General features: G+C 47.5%; 1 protein-coding gene across 1 annotated transcript in view; it reads left to right on the top strand.

Moving 5' to 3' along the window:
- Positions 1-931: 931 nt before the first annotated feature.
- Positions 932-21,101, top strand: part of SNTB1 (syntrophin beta 1) — a 97,644-nt gene continuing 77,474 nt past the window's right edge. Inside the window, exon 1 of the mRNA XM_035125375.2 lies at positions 932-1,790. Coding sequence (XP_034981266.1) covers positions 1,139-1,790 — 652 coding nt within the window. The 5' untranslated portion in view covers positions 932-1,138. The remainder of the gene's footprint in view (positions 1,791-21,101) is intronic.

A 21,101-nucleotide genomic window follows, 5' to 3' on the forward strand; every position in this document is an offset into this window, starting at 1 on the left:
CCAACTACATGGCTTTGGGTAGCCCGGAAGCTGGACTCGAGTGCAATAAGGTTCTCCCCACTTGCAATTCCCAGGAACTGGAATTCAGGGCTATGCTGCCTTGGTCATAGAGACAGAGCATAGCCACAATTGCTTGTGGCAACTGATAGTTTTATCCTCCGTGAATTCGCCTATAAGAACATTAACGGGGTGACATCCTACCCTGTCTTCAAGGAGCTCAGAACAGTGTATGTGTAAGAGAGAGAGAGAGAGAGAGAGAGAGAGAGAGAGAGAGAGAGAGAGAGAGAAAGGCAGTCTGTTTCCACACAACCTCAGGAAGTGTGACGCAAGCTGAGGCCTCGATCCTATCCCCACTTACCTGGGAGTAAGCCCCGTCAAACTAAATAGCATTTACTTCTGAGCAGCCACGACCAGGAGTGCCCTTAAATCGAGGCACGATTAACAACGCCAAGGTCACGCAAGGTTCTTCTGCCTCCTATTCGATGCACCCAGCTCCGTCTAATAATAATAAAACCTGGGTGTTTTTTTTTAAAGCAGCCCCACGTTTCCTATGGCACGATGAGCTTATTATTTACTTGTGTTTGTTCTGTTAAACACACACTCTCTCTCTCTCTCCCCTTTCCATCGCCTAGGTCTCAAAGCGGCTCACCACACTAAAATACTTGTACGCAAAACTTAAAACCTCAAGAATCTCGAAACAAAAACAAGCTTTGCCCTTCCAGGAAATGCTTGATCTCTCCCTCTCTCCGGGCCGGCGGCGCGGGAGCCCTTCTGCTTTAACTAACTCCGAAGTCTCGAGCAACGCGCCCGTCTCCAAACTCGGGCTGCCTCCTGCGCCCTTGCGCCGGAGTTTCCTCCTTCCGCCCGCCCCGTCCGTCCTTTTCCCCCACCCCGCCTGGTTCTCCCCACTGCTCCTCCCCTCGGCTCGCCACGCTGCAAGGCTGGGAGCGCTCCGGGCTCCCCCTGGTCCCTCCCTCTCCTCCTCCTCCCTCGGTCCTCAACGCCTCTCTCTCTCTTTCGCTCGGGCGCCGAGGAGAAGTCTTGCGCGCTCCTCCGCGCGCCCTCTTTCGCTTCCCTTGCCCGTCCGCCTGTCTGTGCGCGCCCTCGATCACATGGTGCTTCGAGAAATGCTCCAAAGATGGCGGTAGCGGCGGCCGGAGGGGGAGGCGGCGTCGGTCGGGTGCAGCGCAGTGGCGCGCTGGAAGTTTTGGTGCGCGACCGGTGGCACCGGGTGCTGGTGAGCCTGAGCGACGAGGCGCTGGTGCTGAGCGCCGACGAGGGTGGCGCTCCCATCGCCGCCGCCGCCGCGTACAACGGCATCGGGGCGTCGGGTAGCAACGGCAATGGGACTTTCTGCAGCGGGGCAGCGCTGGGTCCGGCGTCGGGGGGCGGCTCGGCCGCCTGCAGCCTTTCCGGCGGAGGTTCTCCGGAGTCGCCGTCGGGGGGAGGCGGCGGCGACATGAGCCCCAAATCGGGTTTGATGAGCGGGGTGCGCACAGCTTTCACGGACCTGCCCGAGCAAGTCCCCGAAACCATCTCCAACAAGAAGCGGTGCGTCAAGGTGCTCAAGCAGGAGATGGGCGGGCTGGGCATCAGCATCAAGGGGGGCAAGGAGAACAAGATGCCCATCCTGATCAGCAAGATCTTCAAAGGGCTGGCCGCCGACCAGACCCAGGCGCTCTACGTCGGGGATGCCATCCTGGCCGTCAACGGCACGGACCTGCGCGACGCCACCCACGACGAAGCGGTGCAAGCGCTCAAGAAGGCGGGCAAGGAGGTGGCGCTGGAAGGTAAGGGGTTAACAGGGCCAAGTCCTGCAAAGTTTCCTAAGAAAGAGACGGAGCGGGGGGGGGGGAATAGTGAGCTGATAGAGCGCACAGCCCTGGCCTCCAAATCGTGAAACGCTTCGCGCGTGTGTTCTGTGTGTGAGAAAAAGCCTTGTTTTTGGTTTAAATCTGAGCTGTGCGCCAGAGGCGCTCTTCAGATGCGGAGAGGCGCTCTTGCGCTTTTAATCGCTTTGAGTCAAAGGCACCCGGGATGGACTGGGGGGCAACGTCGTGTCCACCTGCTGGGGGTGCATGGGAATGTGCGCGCGCGCTGACGCCGCTCTGACTTTGCAAAGCATTTCCCCCGTTGGCATCGGAAACGGCATTGGAAGGTAGTTGGCTGCACTTGCTTGCAGAAACACCCACGGTATAGTGTTTGCCTGTGGTGTTTGGCGGTAGCCAGGGTGGGTGCCTTCCACATGCAGCTGCACTCGCAACTTACCGTGGGATGATGGGAATTGTAGTCCAGCAACATCTGGCGGGCCCCACTTTGGCTAGCGTTGCTATACTCACCCCTGTGGTGCAACCTGTTGCCTGTCACATCGACAAGTTTGGCGGGGCTTGCTCATGAGTAAATGCATGGTGGATCATCCCCTAAAGGGCACTTTGGGTTTAAGTTCTTTGTTACGCTGAATGTTTATCTTTTAAAGATATATAGTAACAATAAAAATAAATGAGAAAAACGAAAGGCGTTGGATTTTGCTGTGCTTGGAGCCCTTTGGGAACTGGCAAGGTGGGTTTTGAAGCTACTGCCGCAGGACTTCCTAACCAGAGCTGGTTGAGCACCTCTTATCATTCTCTTGCTGGTATTGAGCCTCCGCCCTGAAAACACATGATGGTGTTAAGTTCCTAGGATATGGTTTGTTATTACTGTGCAGGTGAGGAGAGCCATGTGTTCTTTGCCTGGTTCTATTAAGGCGTTTGGGGTTGAAGCAAAACACACAATTAGGGGCTAATCCCCTAATTGGAGCCTAAACACACACTTACTTGGGAGAAATGAATGTGACAGAACAGGATGAGATTTACTACTAAGTAAACACACATAGGATTGTGCTACAAACTGAGATCGGAAAGGACCTCTCTCTGTTTCTCTCCGAGAAACCGTTCCTGGTTTGTGCATGTGTGGAGCCTTCTTTGGAGCAGAAAGAACAGGCAGCAGGGAAAGTGTTAAGTGTTCGGTCCCCCCCCTCCTCCCTGCAACCCCCCCCCCCACCTCTGCTCCCAATTGCTCACTCCAGATTCTGGCTTTGGATTGTAGAAAGAAGAGAGAGAGGAAAATTAGGGGAAAGTTGCATGTTTTTATGTGCAGTGTTGCCTTGCATAGTATGGTGGTTCAATTTCTGGGCTAGGATGCTTGGAGGCCAGGTATAAAATCCCCACCCTCAGCCATGAAGCTCACTTTGCGACCTTGGGCCAAATAACCTCTCAGCTCAGCCTACCTAACAGGATTGTTGTGTGAGGATAAAGTTGAGGAGGGAAGACAACCATGTCTTCATCTCCTTGGAGAGATATCAAAATAATCAGTAGATAAAATTTAAAAAATGAAATGAGAGACAGTCTAGAGCAGGCACCCCCAACCTGCGGCCCTCCAGCTGTTTTGGCCTACAACTCCCATGATCCCTAGCTAACAGGACAAGTGGTCAGGGATGCTGGGAATTGTAGTCCAAAACATCTGGAGGGCCCGAGTTTGGGGGGTGCCTGGTCTAGAGGTAGAATATGCCAGGACAAAAGTCAAGGGTAGACAGGAATCTTCAAGCCTTCGTATGTGAATATTGAAACGACTCAGTGTGTGTAAAAAGCATAAGGATTTGTATCATCTGAGTAGGGGGAAACAGCTGAGCAAACATACCTTCAATGTTACGTTTGACAGCCTCTCACAGCCATTTGCAAGCACATCTGGAAAAACAGGATTAGGGGCTTCACCAAAGGTAAAGAGAGGTGGATTTGTTTGTTTATTTATTTACTTAAAAAGAAAAAGTTCAGGTTCAGGATGACAATTGGGTGATGCTTTCGGAAGATCCCTCTGCTCTCTCCCCCCACCCCACTCCCCCACCCCGCCTGTGTGACACCTTGTAAGTTAATAAGGGGTTAACTTCTAGAACTTTGCCATCTTATCTGTTGAAACAGAGAACAGTGGGTCAGATCAGGTCTTTCTGGCAAGGTGTGTAGTAGATAAAGCAAGCTTGGCTGGACATTTTTTGTTTCCTCATATCCGAGGAGCACTGTTCATTTAAACTACTCTAAAGTTCAGCTCTTTTTGCAAGTGTCTGTCTGTCTGCCCCCGCAACTGAAAATGTGAATACAGATGTCAGAACTGCATTGGCTAAGAAGGTGCTATATGCTGCATGCAAAATGGTTTGCTTTTTTACCCTGCTGTCAACAAACCCTCGAGGCCTCCTGCATTTTAAAAAAAGGCTGTCTTACGGCCCAGTGATATTTAATCACGAGGTGAGGCTTCCTTCCAAATAAGAGCATGCAAGATTTAGTGATGCTTGTGGGAAGTCGTTCAGGTCACGAATGTGAGCTCTTTGCGTGCATGTGAAGAAAATAAAAGGTTAACTGCTGCATCAGGGCACCCATCTCTCTCCAGACTCACAGAGATTAAGGGTTGTGCAACTCTAGATTCAAAGCTTGATCAGAGATGAGTGACAAGGTTGTCCTGCACGCTCTGTTTGAGCAGGAGCAGTCTGTGTGATAAGCAAAGGTTAACAGTGTTCTCCTGCAAGGGCACTGCCCTGTAGACCAAAGTTGAGGAAATCACAACTTTGGGTGTGCAAAACTTCTGCCCATTACCCTCCAGCTGTTTTGAGCTGGAACTCACATCAGGCTTAGCTAATGTGGCTGATTCATGGAAGGTGGGTGCTGTAGTCCAACATAATATGGACGCCACCATGTTAGAGAAAACTGGGGGTAAAAGAACAGAGATGATAATTGTCAGCTCTCAAGAGAAATTATGGGAATCTTTGTCTTAATTGCCCCTCCTTCCCTAACTTTGAAAACTATGGACCACATTTTTTAAAGGTTTCCGAAATGGGACTTTGGAAGAAGGGTCACACCTAAAAGTTTCTGCTGCTCTCTTCTTGGTGTTTGTTAAAAGCAAGCTGTGATCTCAGACCCCCAGGAGCCAAACAGCAAAAACTTGCAGGAACAAAACATCCATTTTGTGTTTTTTAGAGAGAGGAAATGCCCTTGGTGATAACTTGCTTGCACACACGAGTTCATTGTCCCAGAGATTCCTGACCTCCAGTTCATTGGCATTTGTGAAGAAGGTTGACAGGCAAAACGCCACTCGAAATCTCCTGCTTTCTTTTGAAAAGGTTTCCTCAAATATATGGCAGCACTTGAAGCCTCGAAAAATGATTGGAACAGAATGATGGAGTAAGAATGCTTCAGGAAGTTATAAAGCCCGTAAAACTTTCTCTGTAGTTGGATCAGCTGAGCACGGGGTTGGAGTTTGCAAGCTTTTGTGTTTCATAGAACTCATATGTCCTAAGAGACTACACAGGCATCTGCGCCCTCCCCCTTCTCGTCTAGAGATTTAATCCTCTTTTGAAACTTTAGTGATGCTAAGAAAGTCTGGCATTGGGTTGTCAGTTGACCAGAACAAAATCAACACACACCTGTTGCATTAAACAGAAGCTTGGTATGCAGAAGGAAGCACATGGAACGTTATTCATCATTCATCTACGAGTGTCAGAAGATCAAGCTGATGTGAAATGCATAGGAGCAGGAAGCAGTAAAAAGTTGACCACCCCAATAGAACCTAACTAGCTGACCGGGTGAACCTCAGTTACTCGTATTGTTAATAAGGAAGAAGAAAAACTGTGGATTCATGTGTTCAATGACAAGCGGCTTTTATGAAAACTTTGGAAGTTGGAGAGTTGTAGGTAGCTTGAATACATCCTTCACAACACAGTCAACATGATTTGCATATACAGTTGTACTTTGGATCCTGAACGCCTTGATAGTCGTCCGTTTTGGCTCCCGGATGCCACAAACCCGGAAGTGAGTGTTCTGGTTTGCGAACGTTGTTTGGAACCCGAACGTCCGACAGGGCTTCCAATTAGTGGCAGGAGCTTCCTGCAGCCAATCGGAAGCCGCGCCTTGGTTTCTGAACAGACTTCCAGAACGGATTCCGAGGTACCGCTGTATGTGAACGAATGTGGAATTGACAGAACCATTGTCAGTGGAAGGTCAACAGGTGAGAGCAGGTCCTTCTTCCAGGCAAGCAGAAATGTTTGCACTGACAGCGATCTGCTTAGCGCCACACTGCATTCCTTGCAAAATGTGTTGAAGTGCATGGTTGGCCCTGATCCAGAGAAAGTGAGTTGAACTTTAAGCTGCATTGAAATCAATGGGTTTTGTTAGTTTGTAATTGATTATAATTTATGTATTACTTTTGTATTTCACTTTTCCTCCAAGGAGCTTGGACTGCCGGGTAAGGAACTTGGATATATACCGTGTCCCCCCTCCATCTATAGTACGCCCCCTTGTATATTTTTGGGGACTCAATTTTAGGAAAATGAGGTGAGATGGCCCAAAGTTATTGAGCCTCCCCCCACCCTCCCACGCAGCTGCGGGCAGAAAACACTCCCTAAATAATTTCCCGCACGCAGTGGTATCATGTTTTTTGATGTGTTTTTTGAGTCAAAAAACCTGGTCTAATACATGGGAAAATACGGTAAGCTAGACACCAAATGGCACTTTCAACCTAGGTTACGGTCGCCACAAGGGAATGTCTATTTGTCCCAGGGGGTTGGACTAGATGACACTTGGGGGGGGGCTCCCTTCGAACGCTACAAATCTACGATTCTGTGATCTCACTTACATTGCTTGACTGTAGCTAGCTCTTAAAATAATTCACTTGTCCCAGTCTGCAAGGAGGAGAAACACACAAAGTGGAAATGGAAATGGTATTAATGATGGACTAAAGCAGAGGTTTTTTAAATTGGCTCAACGTGGAGATGTCAGTCGCTACCTGGTGCCTGGAAATCTCCACATAGTCGCAATTGTACCCAAAACATGCCTGGCACGAGGGGAATTGCAAACACTGGCTTGGAGGTGGTGTAGAGTCGTACCTTGGAAGCTGAACGCCTTGGCTCCCAAACAATTGAAACCCGGAAGTGAGGGTTCAGTTTAGAGATGGTGTTTAAAGTCTATTCAGGAGCTAGTGCCATGGGAGGGCCTCTTCAAGGAAAGTTGTAGAAGTTTGTTTCACATGCACCACACACCTTGCTTTCCTGTTGTTGCAGCTCTCTGCTTCCTTCGCAAACTAGAAACTTGCAGGGGTCTGGATCTGGCCCTGGGTTGCTCATTCCTACTTGGATGTCTGGCAATGGACACGTTTGCTAAACAGATGCCCAGGCGGGCAAAGCGAGGTTTGCATTGCGCGGTGCGGTGTTTCATTTGCAGAGAACAATTCCTGGCAGGTTGCAGGTCGTGTGACATCTGCTTTTCCTTGGCTAAGCCTATCATCTGGTTGGCATGACCCAGAGCCCTGGTACTGCTATAACTGGCAAGGTCCAGAATTGCAAATCAGGCTTGCTGAAGACTGGCTTAGAGAGAACCCTCAAACATTTGAGAGTTGTTGTGGGTTTTTCCCCCCTCTTTTTAAAAAATCCTTTCTGATCCCCGATCCTCCTGAGAACATAATTGGCATTGTGTTGTCTCATTTGAAACTCTTGGTTTTTGGGTTTGTTTGTTTTTTAAAAAAGACTAAGAGCTTCAGCATTCCTTTAATAGAAGGCCATGTGTGTGTCTCCTATATGCACGATCCCAGGGTGCTTGCTTACATTCCACTAAAATCTTGGAAATTTAGGCACTTACTGTATATTCCTGCATATAAGACTACTTCTGAACCCAGGAAAATCTTCTCAAAAGTCGGGTCGTATTTCTTATACGGCGAGTATATCCCAAACACTATATTTTAACTGGAAAAGTTGGGGGGTCGTCTTATACGCCCAGTCGTCTTGTACGCCGGAATATACGGGTCACTTTCTCCAGATAAACTGTTCCACCCTGCTTACATTATGCACATGGCCAGTTAGCCCTTTCTCATCTCGACCAATCGATTCATGCATGATGTTTTTCTTTTTGCGCACCGCACATTTTCTGAGTGCCTGCCACAGGAGAGGGTGCGAAGGATTAATTAAAATCTATTTGCTGCAGACAGCTGATTGCAGACTGAAGGCATTGGCGATGTATTTTGGTGTGGAAGAATTCTTGGTTTCAGTTCATATCGGTCCCGGAACAAACTTAAAATGAACTTCTATTTCAGTGTATCTGAAGAAGTGTGCATGCACACGAAAGCTCATGCCAAAATAATAAACTTAGTTGGTCTTTAAGGTGCTGCTGGAAGGAAAAAAATTTTTAAAAAATGAAGAGTGAGCATTTTATCCGAGACTTCGGCAGCCAAAGCTGATGAACTCTGCGTGTTGCGAGAACGGAAAGCAAAAGCCCTGCCCTGCAATCCTGTAGAGACGGGCCCAGCTCATTCATTTGTTCCTGCCCTTCTGGTAGGCTTCATTTGACTGCCTCCTCCACCCTTCTGGTGAGCTTGGCAGTTCTTGGAAATATCTGCTGTGGCAGGGAGCACAGAAGGGGGACCACGTTCTGCCACAACCTCGTGGGGATGGATTCGGAGAGAATTTGGCCTTTGCCGTTTAGTCGATGATTGATGTGAGCAAACGCTGCTTTCTGAAGTACTTTTCCACAGCTGCAGCAACTCACACTCCAGCCTGAACATGCTGTACCTTGGAGGCAGCTGCATTTCCTTGAGGAGCAAAATATGAAGGTATCTCGAGAGGCGAGTCCCTCTCTCCTAAGTTTAGTGCCGTGCAGCAAACTTTAAGGGCCCAGAAGGTAACCAGGTCAAACCCAGAGTAAGGACACTTTCTTGAGAGAGAGGAGGCAAACCAGGGACCATCCCGATGTTGTTGACAACTTTGCTAGCAGTGCAAGTTAGTCTGCACAAATGACCAGTCTGCACACAAAATTTTGTGACAATGGCTGGGAAGGGTGGCATAAGGACCTGAGGGGGGGGGGGAAACCAACTGCTTTTTCAATTTATAAAAGTTTCCTTTGCTTGTCGTGAGATTTACAAGCCTAAACTATTCCAGTGCCTGCAGAAGTAGGGCAGGAATTTGAGTGTGTTTTTGAAAATTGGCTGCATATTGTGTCCCCAGGAAAAGAAAAGAAAAAAGCTTCCCTGAAATTTAGCTTTCATTTAAAAACAAGCAAGCAAGTCTCTGTTCCTTTTTACTTGGGAGATATAAGGAGAAAACAGGCAGGCAGTATTCTACCCAGTATCTCATTAAGGAGAAGTCCGGCTCCTGCCTTTCAGCCTTCTGCATGACTCCAGAATAACTGAGAAGCTCTAGGCAAGATAACTTGCCTCTCCTCAGCTCTCCCCAGCCCCTGCCAACATGGGAGTTGTAGTCCAGATGTTGTGTGGGGGGATACCACACCTAAATAATTCAATGCACTTATAGAATTCTATTCACCTGCCTGCAGTCAGGTTCTGGAAGGAAAACATTTGACTATCCAGCTCAGTATTGTCTAGACCAGGCACCCCCAAACTTCGGCCCTTCAGATGTTTTGGACTACAATTCCCATCATCCCTGACCACTGGTCCTGTTAGCTAGGGATGATGGGAGTTGTAGGCCAAAACATCTGGAGGGCCGCAGTTTTGGGGTGCCTGGTCTAGACTGACTGGCAGCGCCTCTCCATGATTTCAGGCAGGGAGTCTCTTCCAGTCCTTGTAGGAGATGCTAGGGATTGAACCTAGGACCTGTTTCACGCCAAGCAGTGTTAGAAATTAGCCAGGCGCCAGGCGCGTTTTGTTACTGATGCTGGTTGAATTGTGACCACATGGATGCCAGGTTGGCGACTGACATCTCCTTCTGGCTGGCTCCTCCAGCTGTCTTAAGCAGGTAAGCAGAAGAGCATATTACTGCATTTATATATTACCTTTTTCTCCAAGCAGTACATAGTTCACTGCCTCCTCAGTTAATCCCTACAACGACCCTGTGAGGTAGGTTAAGAGGCTGACGGAAGGTCACCCAGTGAGCTTCATGAATGAGTGGGGATTTGAACCCTGATCTCCCAGGTCCTAGTCTGACACTCTAACCCAGGGGTCAGCAAATGTTTTCAGCAGGGGGCCGGTCCACTGTCCCTCAGACCTTGTGGTGGGCTGGACTATATTTTGAAAAAAAAATATGAACGAATTCCTATGTCCCACAAATAACCCACAGATGCATTTTAAATAAAAGCACACATTCTACTCATGTAAAAACACGCTGATTCCCGGACCTTCCGCAGGTCAGATTTAGAAGGTGATTGGGCCAGATCCGGCCCCCGGGCCTTAGTTTGCCTACCCAATGCTCTAACCACTACACCACACTGGCTTCCTAGAGTACTTTTGCTACCGGTATGAGAAATTGTACGAATTAAGTAGGTAAATAAATATGAGGAAATCAAAATGTCAGAGAAGGATCCCGAAATATTTTCCTTGAAGCTTGAATTTGTTTTGTTCTGGATTGTTTTACTTGATGTTTTAATGTGTTGTAAACTGCTTTGAGATTTTTTTCTTTAAAATATAGAGAGGTATACAAATGTAATGAATAATAGTAATAATAATAATAATAATAATAATAATAATAATAATAATAATAATAAGTGCCATTGCACACAGTACTCCAGGTGAGGTCTGACCAGAGCAGAATACAGTGTTACTATTACTTCCCTTGATCTAGATCAGGGGTCCCCAGACTTACCGGCGTTTGGGCCGGTTCCCACCGCGCCGATCGCGCGGCGGGCCGGAGGACGGGAGAGCGCGCGCCTGTGCGGGCCGGCGGGCGGGGGAGTGTGCATGCGCACGGGCGCTTACTGGCGCAGCGGCGCGCTTCCAGGGTGGAAAAAGCACCGAAAATCCGTTGTGCGCATGCGTATGGGCCTCCCCCGACCCGGAAGTGCACCAGAAATGACCTCTTCCGGGTCGGGAGAGGCCCATACGCATGCGCACAAAGGATTTTTGGCGCTTTTTTCCCGACCCGGAAGAGCGCTGCCGCGCTGCGCGCCGTAAGAGCAGGCGGCGGGGGTCGTCGCGGGCCGGATTGGCAGGCCAATTGGGCCGCATCCGGCCCCCGGGCCGTAGTTTGGGGACCCCTGATCTAGATGCTATACTCGATGCAGCCCAGAATTGCATTGGCTTTTTTAGCTGCTGCATCACACTGTTGACTCATGTCAAGTTTGTGGCCTACCAAGACTCCTAGATCCTTTTCACATGTACTGCTCTCAAGCCAGGTGTCACCCATCCTGTATTTGTGCCTTTCATTTTTTTTGCCCAAGTGTAGTACTTTACATTTCTCCTTGTTAAAATTCATCTTGTTTGCTTTGGCAAACTAGACATACCAATGTGGCGACTGCAGCCATTTAAGGTGACATTTGGCGATTAACTTATATATCTGAGTTTCTAACACTGATGTCAAGCTGATCCTCTGCTACTGAGTCACAGCCCTTCCCTGAATTCTACCCTGTTTCTCATATTTTAAGACATACCCATAAAATAAGCCATAGCAGGATTTTTAAGCATTCAAGGAATATAAGCCATACCCCGAAAATAAGACATAGTGATAGGCGCAGCAGCAATGCCGGCCGCAGCAGGAGGAGGAGGAAAAAAATAAGACATCCCTTGAAAATAAGCCATAGTGTGTTTTTTTGAGGAAAAAATAAATATAAGACATGTCTTATAATATGAGAAACACGGTACATTGATTCGGTTTCTGACTAAGTCTCTCCTGCCATGAGTGCTGTGTACCAGGCACTACCACAAAGCTTTTGCAGGCTACAAGGCTAGAGAGGGAAGGGTGTGTTGGATGTGTGTGTGTTGTCCTCTGCAAAAAAGTATTGTGCAAATTCGGAAGTTCCTTCGAAGCAATTTTTGATGAGATCTGGCTTCCCCTGCACTGAGCAATCTTTTTTTTTGCTGGGCCTGTTTTGAAACCTTCTTTCCTAACTGCAATCAGAAGTTACATCCACTGGTCCCCCCCCCCCCCGAAAAAAAAGTGTGGGCAAAGAGAGGGAGATGGCTCAGACCTCACACTGAGAACGATCTAGCTCCCATTTCAGTAGATGGCAATTTGGAGCCTGTGTCCTTTATCTTCCTTTCTCCCTAAAAGTGGCCTCCCGGGGGGTGGATGCATATTAAAAACACTCAGCACGGTAGGAAATTCGTACATGGATATGGACAGAAGTCAAACCTCCAGAACGTCTTCCCTGATTAAGAAGAAGAAAATTGGCAGGACAAAGGGATGCCACTAACTCAGTCTCCAGAGAGTGCAAGTTGGGAAGCCTTCGAGCGGTGTGCCGTAAAAGCAACCAAGAGTTTGCTGGAGCCTTAAAGGCTAACACAGAATTACAGAGTTGTAGAGTTTGGAAGGGCTCCCGAGTGTCATCTAGTCCAACCCCAACATGTTAATTGCGGCAGTATTTTATGTGATCTAGAAGAGATCCCCGTTTGTCAAACGAAGGCTCGAGCTCACTGGCGGGGAACTTCTGGCCCTCCAGGTGTTGTCGAACAACGAGACTCACAATCAAAACAGCCAGTAGTCGGGTATGTTGGGAGTTGTAGTTTAGCAACACAAAGATGGCTGTAGGTTTTCCCACTCCTTCTCTAGCTCACAAAAAGAGTATAGCAGAATAAGGTTGCTGGCCAGCTTTGCAGAAGAAACAAGGGTTTTGTGGCTCTGCTGAGGCCGGCCCTTCTGGAATTGGTGCCTTTGCTCGGCAGGGAAGTAGCCAATGACCAGTGAGATCACAATTTATACGGGTGCGGTGATCTGAAGGCATCAATAAGATTTGATAGACCAGACAAGCCATACACTAGGGTGGGGGGACCATTTGCATCTTGTAGGCCGCATTCCGTTCTGAACAACATTCTGAGGGCCGCATTCCAGGGTGGGTGGAACCAGAAGCAACAAAACAGGCAGAGCCATGGATGCCGGTGTTAACTTTGTACAGTAGGCTAGTTTCTGCACACCCTCTTCACCCTCTGTCCAAACACATAAGGGACACAGTTCAGCCTGGCAAAAACCAGTGAGGCAACAGCAGTGAGGGGGGGGGCGGTCCAGGGCAGGCGTTCCCAAACTTGGGTCTCCAGCTGCCTCCCATCATTCCTAGCTAGCAGGACCAGGGATGATGGGAATTGTAGTCCCCAAACAGCCGGAGAACCAAGTTTGGGAAACCCTGGTGTAGGGGAGTTCTACGGCCTGCAATCGGCCTCTAGGCCTGAGGCGCTTTACCTCTGATGATGAAGGCTTATTGCATAGTGGGAATGCCCTGGGATAGGTTTCTGGGTGGCAGAGCAGAGAAACAAATCAAGAACGAGACTTGCAGATTACATTATAGTGCAAAAGCAGTAGAGAGCTCTCTACGAAACAATGTGAAATGTATCGGGGAAAAGGTGCTAGGCACGAGGGTGTAAAATGCACCCAGTTGTTGTTGTTGTTGATAATAATAATAATAATAATAATAATAATAATAATAATAATAAATTTATTATTTATACCCCGCCCATCTGGCCGGGTTTCCCCAGCTGCTCTGGGCAGCTTCCAACAGAAGTATTAAAATACAATAATTTATTAAACATTAAAAGCTTAAAAACAGGGCTGATAAATGTCTGCCCACCCAAATCTCTGTACAACAAGGAGCGATGCTCCCTGAATTGGCATGTGTGTGTGGAGCCTAGTGTACCCCACCTGTTGGATTCTGCCATAGTGCATAATGTGGTAATTGATCGTTGGGTACAGTGGGAGTAGTCTTGGGTCCTATCTTTACTATGCATTTGAAGCAGTGGTTCTCAATTAATACTGCAGAGCCCCTGTTTTTTCCAAAAGCCAAGCCATGGCCCCCTACGTTTGAAAGGGCAAGGGGTTTGAAGGGGATTGGAGATTGAAGGGGATTGGAGAGGAAGTGCTGGTGAAAGGATTTGGATGCTGGCAATGTTGATGGCCTAAAGAATTGCAAAGTGGGTAGGGAAAAGGCAAGGAGGCATGCAGAGAGGAATGGAATGTCAATTGCTGCTCAGAACGACGTTTGGCCGGCTTAGGGCTGCGCAGCGAGACTCTTGTACAGCAAAGAATGCATAGCTGTAGTGTTTGCACAACTGAAGTATTTCCTTATAAGTCTGTTGCGTACACACAAGGGGACAGAAGCACGTCCTCCGTTATTCCCTAGGCGTTTGCTGTTAGCTGGATAACTTGCACATCTGACTCCGGGCTTTATGATCCCTACATTCCTGTACAATAAATGCTTAGCAGAAATCCCCTGGTGGGTTTTTTGTCCTTGCTCCATTTCAGGCATTTGAGAAAAGCGGATGTGTGAGGTTGCCTCCAGACTGTCACTGTTTCGGCAGGGGGAGTTTAGGTTTATGCACTGAAGTGGACTAAAGCACTCTCTTGCAGCAAACCCAACTTTAGAAAATGACTTTTTGTGGTTAGGAAAGTGACAGGGAAACGCACCCAAAAGTGTAACACAACGAGTTGTAGGTGGATGTATAACTTCTACCACAGGGGTTGGCAAGGTTTACCTCGCCTGGGCCGGTTCACTCCAGCAGATATCCCTCTGTGAGCTGCATCGCGCACGTGCGTGGCCGCATGCGCCTGCGATTTCCAGCGTCTGCGTAGATGCGATTTCCGGCATCTGCGCAGATGTGATTCTACAGCAGAAGCGAGTCACCGCACCATGCTGCGCCGGTTTAGCGCAGTGCGCAGGGACTCACCAAGTGGGCATAGCTGCCAAGTCTCCCGTTTTCCCTGGGAAATCCCCGTTTTTCCAGCTGTTCCTAGCTGAAAAAACTGATTTTTTCTTTTTTCCTGGTTTATTCTGGCGCGGTGGCCATTTTGGAACTGGGCAAAGCAGCATCAAAAGTCACTTCTGAGCATGCTCCACCCAGTTCCAAAATGGCGGCAGCGCTACTTCCGGTCTGCTATTTCCGGCCCGGTCCCTTATTTCTCTCACAGCAACTTGGCAGGTATGCCAAGTGGGTGGCTCAGTTTGGGGGCTGCTCGTAGGCCAGTTAAACGACCCCCGTGGGCCGCTTGTGGCCCATGGGCCTTAGGTTGCCAACCCCTGTTCTACCAGGTTGTCTCGCCTCGGTAACAGAGTGGATGAGAGCCAATAAACTGAAGCTCAATCCAGGTAACACTGAGGCATTGTTAGTGGGTGGTTCCCTAGACCAGATAGCTGGGGGGTGGCCTGCTCTTGATGGGGCTACACTTCCTCTGAAGGAGCAGGTTCATAGCTTGGGGGTACTTCTTCTGGATGATCCTTCGTTGTTGCTTGAGGCTCAGGTGGGCCTCAGTGGCACAGAGTGGTGTCCCTCAGCTTTGGCTGGTGGCCCAGCTGCACCCATATCTGGACAGGGACAGCCTTCCTTCTGTTGTCTACGCTCTGATAACCTCTAGGTCTGATCACTGCCATGTGTTATATGTAGGGCTGCCTCCGAAGATGGTTTGGAAACTTCAGCTAGTGCAGAATTCAGCGACCAGGTTGCTCAGATGATTTGACCATATTACATGTATCTTGGCCTGACTGCACTGGTCAAAGTGCTGGACCCCTGCGATCATCATCTGAGGCCCGTCTTTGTGTGCCTCCTCCGCGAGAGGTCCAGAGGGTGGCCTTTTCTGCAGTGGCCCCCCATTGGTGGAATGCTCTCCCCAGGGAGTCACGCCGGGCGCCTTCATTATACGTCTTTAGGTGCCAGGCAAAAATGTTTCTCTTCTCTCATTACTTTGGCTCATTGAACGAATTCTGGCCTTTTAAACAGTGTGTGGAGGTTACTGGTTTTGTTTGTTACTGTGTATTTTTGTGTTTTTATATTGTAAACTGCCCTGTGATCCTCACATGAAGAGCGTTATAGAAATTTAATAAATAATAATAATAATAATAATAATAATAATAATAATCATCATCAGGACCAAATCAGGTTACCTAGGAGCAGAGCTGGTGACAGTATTCAGGCTAGGATGACAGAGCGGTCCCTGCTACTTATACAGTGGAACCTTGGTTCTCGAGCTTAATCCATTCCGGAAGTCCGTTCAACTCACGAAACCATTCGAAAACCAAGGCATGACTTCCAGTTGGCTGCAGGAGCTTCCATGTTGAATGTTCGGCTTCTGAAAAACGTTTGAAAACCAGAACACTTACTTCCGGTTTTTTTGCATTCTTGAACCGGTTTGTTCATCAACTAAGCCATTCGAGAACCAAGGTTCCACTGTACCATAATGGTGACGTAGAGGTAGATTCACTGAGGGACGGGGGCTGTGAATAGGGGAGCCCCCCCCCAACCAACTGGCAAAAAGCACGCTACTTTAAGTCAGCTCTGCTACCGGTATGAGATGCAGAAGGTGGGAGGGAAATGAGAATCGTGTGGGGTTGCTGGAACACTCGAAAAGCCTCCTCTGAGAAATCTACTTTCCCTGGAGTTGGAGAAGGGCCATGTAAAGATTTATATTCTTTTTATTGAAGAATATTATCTTAAGACCTCATGTATCTTCTACGCGGCATAGAATTCATCCCTAGGAGTGTTTTAATAAACCTAATAAACTTCTCCAAAAATAAAAGATGGTTTATGTACAGAGAATGTATTTCTGCCTGTGGCTTTTTCTGTGTGCAGAGCGCCTGAATTTTAAACATGTGTTCCTTAACCGCATATAGTAACTCTGAGGCAACATAAGCACCAAGCTTACATTCCATAATTCCACTGAATTCTAACCCTTTTCCAAGGAGATCTATTATGCATGCAGGAAGGCTCCCCCCCCAATGATCCTTCCTTCCCTCATCTTACATTACCAAGGGAGTTGCAAAAGGTGGAAGGGATAGGGAAGTTAGTTTTTTAAAAAATAAAATATGTTGGGGTTTTTGTGATAATTTTTTGGCTTTCTTCCTATGCTAAAGATGGTCCGTGATCAGCGAAAACATCTGGAAGATACTGGGCTGGAGATCTCTCTCTCCAGTTTCAAGCCGTCTTCAGCTATTTGTAGTAAAGCTGAAGAAATATTATGTTGCAGGGGGAAGGAATGAAAACACCATTGAAAGTTGCGGGGGGGGGGAAGCGTGGGAAATTTCTGAGATTATTTTTTAAAATTGCAGGGCATTATTTTATGACAGTTCTAGAGGTGTTGGCCAAGTTCTCCTCCTCTTGGTTTACGCTTTTTTTTTTAAAGCCTTGCAGCATCTCTGACACGAGAATGTGTCTCTCAGGCCAAAAAAATCGCACAATTTCTGGTGTAGGAGGAGAATTGTCTCCCTCTAGATCAGGGCTGGCCAAACTTTTCCACCCCAAGGGCCACATTCCCTTATGACAAACCTTCGGGGGACGGGGGGACGGGACACACACAATAGGTGGGTGGAGCTAAGGGCAAAAGTAGGTGGAGCAACTGCTCAGTGCCTTTGTACAGCAGGCTGATTTCCAGACAATGAGATCCAAAAGTGTCTGCATCCCAGTCAGATATGCAGGGTACAAATAATAAAATTATTACAGTCCTATCATACCTCGGGTTACAGCCGCTTCAGGTTGCATATTTTTGGGTTGCGCTCCGCGCCGAACCCGGAAGTACCGAAACGGGTTACTTCCACGTTTCAGCGTGTGCTTTGCGCAGAAGCGTTAAATCGTGCTTTGCACCGAATCACGACCCGCGCATGCGCAGATGCAGGTTGCGAACGTGCCTCCCGCACGGATCACGTTCGCAACCCGAGCGTCCACTGTAAATGCAATTATCCCCATGCCTCTCTCCATCCAGAAAAGCATGAAATGTTCTCATGGGACTTTTGCGAATGGTCTTCTGTAGGTGTGGCTGCAGCATGGGCCAGTGTTGGACTTTCCGCATCACATTAGCTTCTAATCATTTCACACTTGATTTTAGACCCCGCTTATATGACCTGGAAAAAGCGTAAGGGCACTTTGACAGTGTTCGAAATCGGCCAGGCACATTTTGCACCTGGCTTTCGACCGCTTGCGACCAAATGAAGATGCCTGGGTGCCAGGATGGAGCCTCACATCTCCAGAATCTGGAGTTGCATGCCTGGGGATCCTTGGCTCTAGCCTATTTTCAAACACTGATACCCCATTCTGTAGAATTCTATCCGTTATATTTCACCTGCACAATCGGAATTAATTTCTGGAACCAACATGCTTTTTCTGTGCAAACCTAAGCAGGAGCAGTCGCCATTAAGAAAAAGAGGTCAGAGTAGGCCAGTATATCTGTGGACTGTCCCTGGATCAAGGGACTCTCCTTCTTTAAGTTCTCAAAGCTCTTAACCTAGCTCAAGGTTGTCATCTTAACTGGCCAGATGTTTAACTGAGATTCAATCACAATCAGTCCATTGTTTTAAAAACAAGACTTGATCAACTAGACCAGGGGTCAGCAAACTTTTTCAGCAGGGGGCCGGTCCACTGTCCCTCAGACCTTGTGGGGGGCCGGACTATATTTTGAAAAAAAATATGAACGAATTCCTATGCCCCACAAATAATCCAGAGATGCATTTTAAATAAAAGGACACATTCTATTAATGTAAAAACATGCTGATTCCCGAACCGTCCGCGGGCCAGATTTAGAAGGTGATTGGGCTGCATCCGGCCCCCGGGCCTTAGATTGGGGACCCCTGAACTAGACATTCCATTTTGGCGACTGCAACCTTGGTTTAAGGAGTCATTTGGCCCCTAGCTTATATCTCTATATAAGCCCCAATGAAATCAGTACAAATGGAGTCCTTAGTTTAATTTTAGTATGCAACCCTGAGCACACTTGGACCTATTTAAGTGAATGAGACTTGCTCCTCAGGAGGTATGTTTCAGGTTAGGCAGCAAGTCCCATTGTATATGAGCGTGCACCTTGGAATCCATGCAATGTTGGAAGGGTTTCTTTTGGCTGATTCTAACAAGCTGTAAACTTACCACATGAAAGTGCCTTACGGACACTCTGTGGTTTGTGGGCTGTATGCTGCCCGCCCCTGTAATTGAGACGTTTGCTTAGAAGTGCGGTAGAACGCAGTTGACCAACAAGTAACACAGATTCATCATTCTGCTCCCAAGCCCAGTTTCCAAAAGCGCTTGCAAATTCTCTACTCTCCCTCTATGCATTTTTGTTCTGTTGTGTGTTCATGGAATAAACAGTAGTTCCTGGGGGGTCAGAATGGAAAACAGTCAGTTCTTAAAGGAAGAGGGGAAATTCAAGCCCAAACTGGCTTGGGTGCTTTTAAGACGAGGAAGGAAGGAAACTAGGCAAATAAAAGGCATGTATGAAATAGGAGTTTCCTTGTGATACATCTGCATTGTCATAAAAATTAATTGGAAGGGAGATGGCTTGCAGTCCGCATCGACCACATGTAGCAAAACGGCAAGTTCTGCCCTCAAGCATTTTGGGAGTTGCTTCTGCTAGTTTGTGTGGTTTTTTTTACTGTAAGAATCTGAGCTTTTTGACTGTGGTTCACTACAAAGGGTGCCAGGACACTTGCTGGGCATTTTACACAGTATCTGTATTTTCTTTTCTAGAGAGACCTCTGGTCACAGGGGTTGCAGCGGAAAGCTCTCTGGAGGCTTGGCAGACTCATTGTAAGCATATGCTGCCCAGTGAAAAGTGCTTCTGTTCACAATACCAGCCTTTTCTGACCTTTTGCATTTCATCCTCCACCATTTCCTCTCTCTTTTCTCTTGCCCCAACCTGCCAACCAGCTTTCTATAGCTGTCCAGCATGCTCAGTCCTCACTGGGCACTTTTTGGGGGCCCCCATTCGCTCTTAGCTCCCTGCTCCCTTAAATAGTTTTCTCTTCTTCTGCAAACCCTGCGGTGTGCACCAAAAATGGGCGAAAGGTCCTTTTCTCCTTCCTTGTGCCTTAATCACCACTGAAATGAGTCATTAACTTATTAAGATTTGCAGGTCAACCTATCTGCAAGAGCTCTTGGCAAACTGCAATCTTTATCAGGTAATGATACTGTTTTACTAGATTATTAATCCTATATACGGAGGGCTGAGCATGTTAGGTAGCTGTGGAATGCTTAAACAGTGACTGGATACAGAACCGGGGGGGGGGGGCAATGCAATGGCGTAGCATGGAATTTGGCATGGTTGGTTGCCTAGAGTGCGCCATGCTGTAACATTTTGTTGCATTTCTTGCTTACCATTAATAATAGCTTGCTAAAAATAGGTAGGTGAAATACAGTAATGCTTGCAGTTGAAATATGCTCTTTCTCATCCTTACAAGGCAGTGTTAGTGACCATCACTCCAGTTCAGGGTCTCTAGTTTGAGCCAGTGGTCTCATTGTTCGCATGAAGCTCTGCTGAAGTGTCAGAAAAGCAGTGGGAATGCAGAGTCTTTTGCCTCTGCAGGCACTAAAATGTATGCTTCTCGGACCAGGTGCCTCTGCTTGCAAGGAGTTATTTGTGAACTTGATATTCCTTTCTTCCCCTTTTCTCCTTCCAATAGGGCGGCATGTTTATTTTTATTCCCCCCCCCAGCACATTTCTATCCTCAAATCCTTCCGAAAACTGCAGAATATGAAACTAGTTCAAGTATCTGGCCCAGAAAATGCAATTTTGGTGTCTGTTACGCATTTTTCTCCTGCAGCGTGGTGTTAAGGCCTTTTCGGACGCAACCGTCAACTCTTGTTTCTCACTTTCCTCATGTTTGTCCATCTTTGGCATCAATTGAAACTGAATAATGATTTGAACAAACACAGTCAATGAATGTGAGTTTAGAAATAATCTACACTGCATGCAAACCTTCCTTCTTTTTTAATTCCAAGCGGCCCAGTGTAAAACTGCAGAATAGTTCCATAACAGTTATCTGATCTCTGATTTCAAAAATTGAAATGTGTTCTTGTTTTTTTTGTATGGCTTTATGTGTGACCTTTGTAAACCTCCTGATGTATATTTTTTTAAATAGCAGTATACAGTACAATTGCATCTTACGCAAGGGTTATGTTCTGAGGATGGTACATGCATGCAAAAACGTGTACAGTTGTACCTCGGAAGTTGAACAGAATCCGTTCCGGAAGTCCATTCGACTTCTGAAATGTTCAAAAACCAAGGCGCGGCTTCCGATTGGTTTTCGTTTGCGCAGGCGCGCGGAAAAAATAGCGGAAGCCACAACGGATGTCCAGCTTCCAAAAAAAGTTTTAGAAACCGGAACACTCACTTCTGGTTTTCGATTGTTCGGGAGCAGGAATGTTTGACTCCCAAGACGTTCGGGAGCCAAGGTACGACTGTATACTCAAAC

The sequence above is a fragment of the Zootoca vivipara genome, chromosome 8, assembly GCF_963506605.1.
Source record: "Zootoca vivipara chromosome 8, rZooViv1.1, whole genome shotgun sequence".
Taxonomy (NCBI): domain Eukaryota; kingdom Metazoa; phylum Chordata; class Lepidosauria; order Squamata; family Lacertidae; genus Zootoca; species Zootoca vivipara.